The sequence below is a fragment of the Artemia franciscana genome, chromosome 6 (assembly GCF_032884065.1).
Source record: "Artemia franciscana chromosome 6, ASM3288406v1, whole genome shotgun sequence".
In the NCBI taxonomy this organism is placed as follows: Eukaryota; Metazoa; Arthropoda; class Branchiopoda; order Anostraca; family Artemiidae; genus Artemia; species Artemia franciscana.
In genome coordinates, this window is record NC_088868.1 from 27,667,322 (window position 1) to 27,680,331 (window position 13,010).

General features: G+C 35.2%; 1 protein-coding gene across 1 annotated transcript in view; it reads left to right on the plus strand.

Annotated features, from left to right (window-relative positions):
• The window catches only part of LOC136028268 (protein VAC14 homolog), a 130,441-nt gene extending 118,914 nt beyond the window's left edge, over positions 1–11,527 (plus strand). Inside the window, exons 12-14 of the mRNA XM_065706003.1 lie at positions 1,670–1,749; positions 9,326–9,479; positions 10,813–11,527. Coding sequence (XP_065562075.1) covers positions 1,670–1,749; positions 9,326–9,479; positions 10,813–10,984 — 406 coding nt within the window. The 3' untranslated portion in view covers positions 10,985–11,527. The remainder of the gene's footprint in view (positions 1–1,669; positions 1,750–9,325; positions 9,480–10,812) is intronic.
• Positions 11,528–13,010: the final 1,483 nt, after the last annotated feature.

Genomic DNA, 13,010 nt, shown 5'->3' on the forward strand with positions numbered 1-13,010 from the left:
CAAAGGTTTTTCTTTAACTTCACTAAAAAAACATAAATTTGTCCACGCTTCATTAATAATCCGTCTTTCATCAACGATATTCCTTCTTTTAGATGTCACCTTGGGTGAATAAATCTGCAAAAATAATAATTAAACTCTAGGCCTATGTATATCTGTTTGTTTCAAAGGAGCCTTCAACCCAGTCTACCCCTGCCTCTTTGGAATGGCTCTAGTTCTGAGAGATTGTCTTGTTGTTTGCTACAGTAAAGTAGTTGATGCAGTCAAAATCACAAGCGCTGGCAATTGTAGTTACAAGTAGTTGGGGATTCAGACGCAATCAGTCACAGTCACAGCTATATGAAAGCTGTCACGAATCTAACTTGTTACATATTCAAAAAGAGCCTGAAAAGTTACAATTGATTAGTACTAATTGCTTAAGTAGTAGCCCTCAAAGATTCAATTCATTGCTTGTAGCTGTTCCTCAGATATTGTTCCTGTTCCCTTTTGACAACCTGTTTGCATAGATTGCGTTTTGATTTTTCTCAATATGTACTGCAATATCTACTAATAGTTTCACCTTCATGCCCTTAGTCATACCAGATATATTGCAGATAGGTCATTTTAACATCTATAGTTAGTTCTAAGTCACCCTCAATAGGCCCTGAATTATCAACTGAATACCCTTATCTGTTCCTAAGATGTCGTTATATGGCCTTATGACAAACTTGCATGGACATAATGTCTATTGATTTAGTTCAACATCCCCAATAATATGCAGTGAAAGTTCTGAAGTACCCCCCCCAAAAAAAAAAAAATCCTGATATATTGCACATACATCCTTTTCAAAATCTGGATGTGTATTGTACCTTTTGATTTAGTTTTAATTCTCCTCTAGTTTCCCTGAAAGTACAAACTTATTCTATTCCTGAATTTCAAACCCTATTCTGTTCCTGAGGCATTGGGTCTATGCTCCTATGACAACTTGGATATATTGGAACGTTTTTGATGAAAATTACATTTAGAAGTGAAAAATACCCTCACTTTGTTAGATGGGTGTCATCCAGTACATACTGCGATATTGTCTTGTGTGTACCCATTTTTCCTGCCCCACTATATATCAGAAGACGCACATCTACAAAATCAAGCGTTTTTTTTTTTTTTTTTTTTTTGAATATTTTGCTATAAGATAGTCACAAAGCAAGCCCAGATAAATTTAGCTTTTATTTGGTATCACAAGCACTAAATTCTACTGAACTAAAAAAGAATAAACTAGAAATTCTAAAGGCATTTTTTTCTGGGGGGGGGGGTATTTCCCAAACTTTGAGGTAAGTTGACTCAAAAACAAAGATTGTAAATACCAAAATAATTGGTCTGGATGTCTGAACATTAAACTAAAGGTACTAGAAGACCTTTACGGATTTTATGAAAATTCTAGGTACCAGAATGCTAGATGGTGCCCCCTTTCACTCCGTTGTGTATTGGCATGGTGTGTAATATGGATCAATTCTCGCGGGTCACGTGTGGTCCGTGGATCGCAGGCTGTCGACCTATGCAGTAGACAATTAGTTTTTGTATGTATCAGTATTTCATATGAGGTTGCTGTTATAATTTCGTTTGTGTTTTTTTTGTTACCGTTTTGTTGTTATATAATTTATCATCGTATAATTTTTTCCTTGACTTTCTTACCTAGCACAAACTTGGACATAACCTTGGACCTGTTAACAGACATAGATCGTTTGGTACAATTAATTGAATCGCCAGTTTTTGCATGCAAGTATCTTCTTCTTTTTGAATATTACTAATCATTTACGAAACTTTTAGTTATCACTTGTCTTACTGCTGTTCAAGTTTCAGTACTGTGGTTAGCGTTCTAGTCAAGAATTTCATTTTCAACAGCATTTGATATTAGAAGTAGTACTGTCCGTTGAACGAAAACTACAAGTATTATATGCACCAGCAGAGGGAGGCACTGGTGGGGGTAGTTTCCAGCCTGGGAAAAAGAAGCAGTGAAACAAATCACTTTGTAACTTAAACCAGTATGTATTTGTCGCCCTTTGTCCTTGAAACTATACAAAATTAAGTTGCTTTTATTTTAATGACATAATATATTTAATATATTTATAATAACACCTTAATATATTTCATAACATCTGTTCAATGCAACCAGGACTCGCTATAGCCGAGTGGTTAGCGTTCTAGACCTGAAATCCCTTGTCCGTGAGGACAGAGGCTCGAGTCCTGGTGTCGCTAGATATGGAACGAGGGGTCAGAGGTGAGACTCTGTAAGCTCACCCAGAGTTGACCCAACTGTACTTGGGTACCTGGAAAATCTGGGGGAAAACATGGGAAGTCTTGGATAATTTTCCCCTACCACGTATTGCTCTCCTGGTCGAAGACAGAGAATCAGGAGATGTTTTTTTGTTGTTTTTTTTTTTTCTGACTAAGGGGCTTCATGTAGAAGGACTTGCCGTGGAAACTTCAAAGGGAACTCATTCGATTGGAAATCAACAGTTCTCTTTTTTTCACAGTCTCAAGCTATTGGAGGGCAACCAGTCCCTCCTTCACACCATTCATTCCCCCAAACATGTCCTTTTAAAATTATGAGATGCCATTTAACGTAGCATAGTTGAAAGTTTCCAGTAGTTATGTCTTCGGGGATGTCACCCCCCCTCCACAGCCCTAAGGGCAAGGGCTCTAAGTTATGCGATTCGTTCATTATTTATATATAATGTATGCTATTGAGGAAAGTGGGCATGTTTGACCTTTACTTTCCAAAAATACGAAGGGCATTCCGGTGAGTCTTTCTGAAAATGTTGAGGTGTGCTGAACTAACTAAAACCATGTTATGTGTTTAGTGGTTGTCAAAAGGGTGTAACTCAGGAATGACTAAGTATATTAATTTGAAACTTTCAGAAAGTGATAAGAGCTATGATCAATCGACCGAAAAGGCAATAATTGCACGTTACAACTGCTACTACTCCTTCTACCGCTACTATCACTAAAACTACTGCTGCTTTAACAATTGCTACAGATACTAAAGATATTGAAATGCGCATTTGAGGAATTGTTGAGGGGAAATTTGAACTAAATCAAAACATATTATGTACATACAGATTGTCAAAAAGGTGTATCAGAAATATTTTTGGAATGGCTTATCGTATCAACATGAAAGTTCCAGGGAAACACGAGGGGGATTTTCAACTAACCAAAAGGTAACATGCTACTGCTGCAATTAATACTGCTGCTACTTGTGTTACTGCTACTACTAATAGTAGACCATTACTCCTACTGCTGTTCCTGCTACTACCACTATTATTATGATACTAGTAATATTAAGACTGAGCGTGTGAAGGTGAAAGTTTGACAGAATTGACGGGAAATTTAAACTAAATCAAAACAAACTATGTGCATGAAGATTGTCAAAAAAGGGCGTATCTCAAGAATTAATTTGGGTATTAATCTGGATCTTTCAGAGAATGCTTAAAGGAGGAGATCAATTGACCAAAATAGAATATGTGCATATCACTACAAATAATGCTACCACTGCTGTTTTTACTCATAGGACTACTACTACTACTACTACTAAACTAATCCAACTACTGCTTCTATTGCAACTACTCCTAAGGATAAGACTATTTAGATAAAAAGGGCGTCAAAAGAGTGTATCTGCAATACTTTTGGAATGGCTTACCATATCGGGATGAAACTTTCAGGGCATTATGAGGAGGGCAGTACAATTTACCAAAAGGTAACATTTACGTGCTACTACTGCAATTAATACTGCTGCTACTCCTATTACTATTCCTACTAATGCAACGCTACTACATCTACTACTTCTCCTGATACTACCACTACTACTATGATACTAATAATATTAAGGCTAAGGGTATGAAGGTGGAAATTTCAGAGAATATCAAGGGAAGATGAGAGGTTTGAACTAAATCGAAACATACTTGCAAATTGTCAAAACGGCGTATCTCGAGAACGGATTTGAGTATTAAGTTGGAACTTTCAGAGAAGGCTTAAAGGGAAGATCAGTGGACCAAAAGGTAATATGGGCACTCTACTGCTAATACTGCTGCCACTGCTACTTATAATGCTAGTACTGTTTTTAATGCTACTACTTCAACTACTATTTCTATTGCAACTACTTGTAAAGCTAAGAGCATTAAGATGAAAATGTCAGAAAGTGTTTAGAGGGAAGTTGAACTGAATTAAAACTATGAATATACAGGTTACCAAAATGGCATATCAACGGTTAATTGTGTTTAGTTAAATCTTCCAGGGCTTGATGATGGGGATGCTCAACTTGCCAAAAGGTTATATGTTAAAACTACTGCTGCTACTAGTACTAGTGCTTTAACTGCTACTACTAATAGACCTAAAACTAGTAGAACTAGCACTAATACTACTGTGACTACTATTAGACCCACAACTATGCCTAAGGGTATGAAGGTAAATTAAAAGGGAATATTGAGAGGGGGTGAAGTTGAACTGAATCACAAAACACCGTTTGTATGTAGAGTGTCAAAAAGGCGTATCAGCAATGTCCTAGGAACGGTTTTCATGCTACTACCACTGTTACTAGAGTTATTACAACGATTATTAAGGTACTATTGATACCACTACAGCTTAAGGTTACCGCTATTCATTTTACTGGTATTGCTATTACTACTACTGGTACTACTATTGCTACTAAAGTTAAGGGTATTGCGGTGAATATTTTGGAGAATATTTGAACAGTAATTAATTAAATCGAAACACACTGTGCGAATACAGGTTGTCAAGAGGACGTATCAGCAATGCTTCAGGAACGGTTTATGCTATTAAGTTGAAACTTTTAGCGTGTGTTGAAGGGATTGTTGAAGAAAACCAAAGTAGCTACGTGCATGCTGCTACTAATGCTACTATTGCTACTACGCCAGTTAAGGTTATTAGGTAAAGCTGTCTGTCAAGGAATATTTTGGCGGATATTGAACTAAATCCAAACGAACAATGAGATTGATGATTGTCAAAAGGGTGACACAGCGATATCTTAAGAACAGCTTACATTAGTAAGTTGGACCTATTAGGGTTATTTGTGGTGAATTTTTGAACTAACCAGAAGGTTATGTCTATACTATTAATACCACTACTACGATTGCTGAAACTCATTACAATAAATAGCCGAGTCATACCCAAATCAGCCAAAATTTACATGAGTAGGGCTCATAACGCCCGTGCCTTCTCAAGGCCAGAACACAATTTGGGCTTTACTAAAGAAATGACGAACTAATGACCGTTGATTGGCAGTTTAATTGAAATATACTACCATTTTTTCCTTGGGGTTTTGATCATTTTTTATTTATGAAAGTAAGAAAGGTGAAGTCATTTCACACGTATTTTGTTTTCAGTAAAGCACAAATGGTGTTTTGGTCTTGAGAAGGCATGGGGGTTATCCGCCCTACTCATGTTAATTTTTGCTGGTTTGGGTTTGACTCGGCTATTTATTGTAATTCCTGTTCGTTTTGAGTTTCATTTATTTATTGATAGCGGTTTGTGGTAGTTTTACTTATTGAAGTTTGTTTGACTTAATTTTTTCTCATTCTTAGCTTAATAGAGCTCTTTAATTTTCTTTGAAAAAGTTGTCTTATGGAAAAAAAAATTTTAATTAATTTCTGTTCGTTTTTTTATTGACATAGTCTTTTTCATGGAAAAAAAATGATATTGTACATCTCGTTTTTTTTTTTTTTCTCTTTTCTTCTTCTTCTTCTATAAGAACTTATAGTACGGGTTGCTATTTGTATGTTGTAGAAACTTTTTCAACAATTTTCAATCCTGACACAAACAGTATAATTTTTAATTTAGTCTTACAGCTTCTGAAATTGACCTGAAAACTTAATATCCTTCCCAAAAGATTATATTTATGCTCTTTGACAACCTGGATATACTTACACTTTTTTTATTTATTTAAATTGTAAGAGCAGAAGTTGTAATATTGGTATCCCCAAAAGTTTCAACTGAATGCCCCCAGTCGTTCTCGATATATGGCTGAGGTGTCTTTTTGGCAACCATAAACATAATGCTTTTTATTTATTTTAAAGCAACATTTAGCTTTAAAGCATAATTGCCAATTGTGTAATTGTGGGGGGATGACATGCCTAATATCCCTAAAGACATAGTTGCTGGACCGTTCTACTATGATGAACAAAATGGATGTCTGAAAGTTTTGACTGGATGCGTTTGGGAAATGAATGGGCTTGAGATAAGGGCTGCTTGTCCCCCAATCTCTTGTTACTATTAAAAAGGGAACCAGACACTCGCGCTGTAATTGGAGTGCAAGGTGGAGGACTTACCCCTTCATATATGTAGTAAAAACATTTTAAATGCGTAAGAACAAAGTTAAAACATTTGAAATGTATTTTTTTCAGTAAAGATCCAATTGCGTTCTGGTCTTGAGAAGGTATGTGGGTTGTCAAGGTCATCAATTCCAAAACTTTCAACTACGCTGAATAAAATGGCTATCTTAAAATTTTGATTAGATGTGTTTTGGGAATTGATGGGCGTGGATGGGTGCTTGTTGCGCTCCAATCACTTTTGACTAATAAAAAGGGCAGTTGTCCTTTCAATTTCCAATCGAACCTTAAAAAGGGCACTAGACAACTCTGATTACCAATCTAATGAGCCCCATCTGAAGTTTAAACAATCATCCTTTCTATGTATTGATTTAAAAAACTTTTTGCGCAAGACAGTTTTTCAAAGAAAAGTAAAGAGCTTCATTAAGCGTAGAATGAGCAAAAATAAAGTCAAATAATCTTCCAATCGTAAAACTACCACACATTGCTATCAATAAATAAATTGAAACAAAACCTTTGTAGGGGGTACGTCGGACTGGTAACCAGAAGTCCAAGTGTTTTTTTTAAGATTCAGAGTGATTGGAGGGTGGATACCTCCCCCCCTCCACACACACACACACAAATCGTATTTCCACGAAATGCATCTAATTTTAATTTTGAGATGGCCATTGGATGTCGTAAAAACTTTGAAAACAGATTCGATAACAATTGAAAGGGTCTGTGCCCTATTTAATAGTCGACAGTGATTCGAGGGCAACTAAACCCCCAGCCACGCTCACCATCTACCCAAACACATCCAATAGAAATTTTGAGATAGCTATATTGTTCAACATAATTGAAAGGTCCGGAAATTATGTCTTTGAGGATGGCAACCCTCCCTGAGCCCTCGGGGTAAGAGTTATCCCCTGGGGTATAGAAATAGTGATCGTACAAGCTTCGAAGGGGGCCCGTTAGATTTGCAATCAGAAGTTATAGTGTCATTTTTAAGACTCAGTGTGATCGGAGGGTGGATACCCACCTTCACAAAACACTTCGTGTTCTCCCAAAATGCCTCTGATAGAAATTCTGAGATGAACAGCGGCGTAATTTGTAAAAATCTTGGGGGGGTGCAAAGTTGCAGCCAATTGTTCTAAATGAAATGGAAATGATAGTTAAAATCGATAAATGAGCCATATAATGCCATAATGGCAAAGATATACTAAAGAAAACTGATCTGTTTCAGTGGCTGCTTGAATTATGTAGGCTTGTCTTAGTTTTGACAAGATTTTTGAAAAACTAGATTTCAGGTGGGGGGAGTCAAAATGGGGTTTGGAGGGGACAATTGGGGTCTGGGGGCAGTTGTCCCCTGCCCATTAGTGAATTACGCCCCTGGTTATGAAGGAAGGCCATGGCAAACCTCATCAATAGTAACTAGTGAATTACCAAAGAAGAGCTCACCATGAAATTCAGCTTGCCTTGAAACACTACGAATAAATGTTTCAACCGTCTGTGTGCAAAAATATTACCTTGGTGTTTTCCTGTAAAAGATCGTCACTTGCATTTGTTCTTTTTTTTCTTTCATTTGTGTAGACGATAGTCGTATCAATACATTAGCCGTATAATACTAGAATAGGGCTTATTCAAAGAAAGACATAAAGTTTTAGTACTGTTTTTTAAAATAACCAAAAAGTCGTGCTACAACAAAATAATTTTCTTGGTCTTTTTCTGTCGGTAAAAATACAATTTTTGCCCGAGAGTGCCAAAATACTATAGAGTGAAAATTCTTAGTATTTATGAGGACATACAGATGGTAGCACATTTTATCCGTATAATATTAGCAAGATAATTTTACAACAAAAGAATTTTCTTGATGCACTTCAATGGGCGGGACGTGTAACCTTCGGCTGACTATATTTTAGATCCTTAATTTTGAAAAATGACGTCGCATGCACTCAAAGAGCATAAGAGATACATGATAGAATTTGCAATGAAGTCATACGTTGTATAAAAGGTGTTGCATTCAGACAGTATTATTAATTAGTATAAATAAAACATATCAAACATAACTGCTCCTCTTCGTACTTATTCTCATAAAATGATAATTTGTGGCCAATACTTAGCCAAACGCTATGAAGTGGAAACTCTGGAATAGCCAACAAGTTTAAAAGCTTTTGAAACTTCAGTATATTCAAATACCTCATTCCCTTAGGGAAGCTGCGCGTTATGTGTCTCTGCATTTATAAGAATTGGCGCAGTGTTTTAATAAAGCAGAGAGCTCAAACTCAGCGATAGTACTTTCTAGGGCTCTTTAGGCAATTCGATTGCTCTTTTTTACTATTGTCCCCTGTGACTTCTACTGGATTTGTCAATGCTGTAATTAAAAAGAAAAAATATAGCTTAAGGGACGGACGTTATCATAGACAGCACAATATCCCTGCCTAAGTAAAGATTGATATGACTTTAATGTATTAATTTTGTCTTTCCTTTTTTGGTTCACCTGGCCAGTTCGTATGAATCATGTTGCCGTAAGAACCTCAGAGGGGCTTGTTCGATTATAAATGAGATTTCTAGTGCCCTTTGTAAGAAACAAAAGAGATTGAAGGGTGGGAGTGGTAACCCCCTCCATTGCCCTTTTTAAATAGCTGCCCAACACGGATCAAATTATGAGATAATCATTTTATTCAAATAGACGGAAGGTCCGACAATCATGTTCAAAACTTTGGAACGCCTAAATAATGTTTCTAATTGAAAGAATTTGCCCTGAAGTCAAAATAGTTTTTACTTAAATTTGTGTCTGTTTTTGTATGCTCTAGATTCTTTTACAGTTATAGTCTGGTATATGACTGGCATATTGCCAAATACCACACATATGACAATCTAAGCCTTACAGCACCTGGTTAAAAAAAAACACAATCAAATGGCAATTCGGGCTTAGTATTTTAAGCGTCAGTTGGTGAAAAACATCATCTGTTATTATTTAATCCCTGTCAATTCTGTGTTGATTTTCTTTTTTTAAATGTCATTTCTTTCAGTCCTTCGTCTTGAATTATTACGTTCTGATCAGAATAGAGCTCTGGTACAAACATTATATGGTCTTCTAATGCTTTTACCTCAAACTGAAGTATTTCATCTTTTGAGAAGGCGACTAGCATGTGTACCTTTCCACGTGTCCTCCGGCCAGCTTAGGTAAGTAGTAAGACCATCAGTAATTTTGGAAATACTTTTTAAACTGTGAAGGATTGGAAAATAATAAAAATATATACACGAAATAAAATTAGGCGAGATGAAAATAGCTTAAGGCCTATTCACAATACCAAGAATTAGCTTGCACTGATTTGCGCCAAGTAGTTTTCATAGAATTTTTCCGCGAATTAGAAAAGCTTATGAAATACTTTGTTGGCTCAAATTAGCACTAGCTAGTTCTTGATATTAGCGAAAATTCATTGTTAATGAGTCTTTAGCCGTACTAGCAAGTCGAAGTTGGTATATTGCACATTTTGTCTCTTCGATACTTTTTAACATTGTCGAACGCATTTTTTATCTTTCAAAAATATTTTTTTGTTTTATGGATTAAATTTTTTTTCTCTGTGTTTTCAAGGACAGAAGACCATATTAGTTGGTAGATTAGTTGAATAGACCTTTGTAAGATGTCTAACGGTGATAAATACAAAACGAACGGAGAAAATGGCGTTCAATTTTAGCATCAATTCAGCATCATTCAACTAAGCAGAACCATTTAGAAACCAAGTAGCCTATAACTAAAGTATAAGTATACTTGAAAATAGACGATATGTTTTTCATACTTTAAATAAAATAAAAATCTTCCCATGCTGTCGGATGCTGGAATATATGTCCTGTAAAATGCAGATTTTTGTATTGAATTGAATGTTCCATCTTGTAGCTTTGGTGTAGATACTGTTTAAATTATTTTGCCTCGTATATAGTAATCTCATGCATACTGCTTAAAAAAGTGTCAGAGTCTTCACATTCTGAGAAAATTGTCGGTCTTCACAGTCTTACAAAATCGTCAGTTTACGGATCAGAATGTATCAGTATTTTCACTTGGCATAATTCAATTATTAACAAAGGGTATATTGTTTTATCTTAAGAATAAATTCCATTTGTATTTGTTTTTCTATGCTGTGTCTTCTGCGGTTTCTTGACTACCTAAAAAGGATTTCTACACTGCCGAAATATGTTAATGACTTGTAAACCATGCATTATTATGAAATAAATATGACTAATACGGCAAAAAAGTTGTATTATCATTTGAATGCCGCTCCTAGGATAGAATCTTCCTTGTCAGGAACTTTGACTGTTTGTCCCAATTTTTTAAGAATGACTCTTGAAACACAAGGGTCGTTTAAGTAAAATAGGAAGCTTTTTCTTATAAGTGAGGAAAGAGAAGTCACGAATTTTGTGTAATTCTTGTTCTGCCTTCTCTCGTTATGTATATCTCTATTCCTACTTATTTATGTCATTCTCTCCTGTTTTTTAGAATTAATCCCTTATATTTCAGCAAAGATGTTCCAAGAAGTGAAGAAAGAGAAATTGCTAATTTGAGCATCGATTTTGAGGCCCTGTTTCAACACTTCCATTCAGTAACTGAACAACATAAAAAGAGGCGAGAACAAAATTTTGAGTCAGAACTTTTGGCAAAAAGTATGAGCGCTGTGAATTTTAGAACATGATATCTTGAATGTGTTTTTTAGCTTTGCTTAACCCTTAAGGTTAACGTTTAATAACAATTTGTTTGTTGTTACAATGTGTGTGTTGATATCTTTCTTTATTTCTGCTATTAAGGAAATCAAAAAAAGATCAGCGAACAAATCTTTCCTGCGTTTTTCTTCTCATTTTGATTTCATATGATGATAAAAAATTGATTTTTACATATGAAATTGCTTTCTGAATCAATATTAGCATACTTAACCGGTATAATCATATTAATACGTATTAATACATATATTAATACGCGTTAATACATATCTCATTAAGTTAATCACAATCATGCATTTCATTAAAGCTTTTGCACGAGGCTGGTGTGCAAGATCTGAGTGTCTCGACTGGCGACAATAAGGCGATTTCGCTTATATTTATTTATTGTTTTGTTCCTGATATTTTAACTTAAGATAAAAATAGTATGAGCACAGTTTATTTTAAAACATCATGTTTTGAGTTTGTTTTAATTTATTCTTAATAGTTCCTGAAGATTCTTATTAAATTTTTTCATTATATATTTAATTGTAGTGTGTGTTCCTTATTTTCAGTAATCCACGAGACCTACCTAAAAGTTAATCCATTCTATAATGATTAAAAAAAATCTAAGTCTTGTCACTGTAATAACCTAACATCAAGGGAAAGCTTAAGGTTAGGTTAAACACGCCTCTCTAACTCAATTAGAAAAAATCCTATACTATTTATTTTTCTATCAATTATCGTGCTTTGCGGGGGGGGTGGCAAAAGGCAGTTCACTGGTTCTTTGACAAATGTTGGTTGGGTCAGTGTCGGATCCAGGTAAGAGACCGCCCCCCTAACATAGTGGTGGGTTTGGGGATGGGGTTGGGACTGCTTGCTGCGGTTGGGCATGGAACACTGTAAGACTTTAAGGTTGTTGTTTGGAATTGGTTTTTAATATTTGAGTATAACAAGTTAAAATTGTTAATACTGTTGCTTTTTCCAAACAAGTTCGAAACAAATTTTTAGTTACATTGTGTGGTGTCTGTTATTTTTCACTGATGAAGCATACCGCCGAAAAGTATTTAATTAAATTTAGATTTATCACGAGAATCTGTCCGTATTGCCACAAAAGCCAACTTGAAGGGGAAAATCTTCATTTCGTATTAAAAAGAAGGGAAAACTTAAAATCATAACTTGTTTAGGCTATAGAAATAATATTTCAAGATTGTGCTGTCACAACAGGGCTAAAAATACAATATTTAGATTTATTTTTACTGTCAGAGATTTGTTTTCGAGTCTTGCGGTTTGGTTTTTATAACTTACTATTTTTTGTATCAATATTTTTATATTGTTTTAACTTCAACAGATTTATTATAGCTTTAATCCTCACCAGATTTTAGATTAAATTTACCACCATTTACACCACAGAAAATGGGAACCTTAAGGTTCTCTTTAAATTGCTGATATTTCTTTGTTCGCAAGTTTATCGGAGCAACCTATTATACAACCCTCACTTAGAAAAATCGTGGGTCCACCCCTGAGTAGGGTATGGATGTAGCGAATCCACGATTTTGGGGAAGGTGAAGGACTAGAATTTCTTGGGTCTATATTGGGTAGCAGTCTGTGTAAACGTAAACTTCATACACCGGGGAATAAGAAAGGGAAATGGGTAAAAATGGACTACAGATTTAGTACAAAGATGCTTATCTTTATTTTTGCCCCACATAGAAGCTTTGGAATCATTTTGTGAATTAAAACAGTTTTATGGATTGAGGCATGAAGTAATTTCCATAAAACGTGTAGGGAAAAAAAGCCGTTTGCATTCTAATATATATTGTCTTAGTTTTTTCTTAATAAGAAATGTCCTTTAAGAGGAGTTTTCCGATTTATAATAAGGTTGTTAAGGGGGTTGGAGGAATTGATCTCGCGCTCTCCTCAAGTAACCTTGAAAATCTACATTTTTATCAATATATTTGATTGTGCCTTCGTTACTACACACTTTCTGAAATGCATATTATACAAGAAAACGTGTGCTAGTTA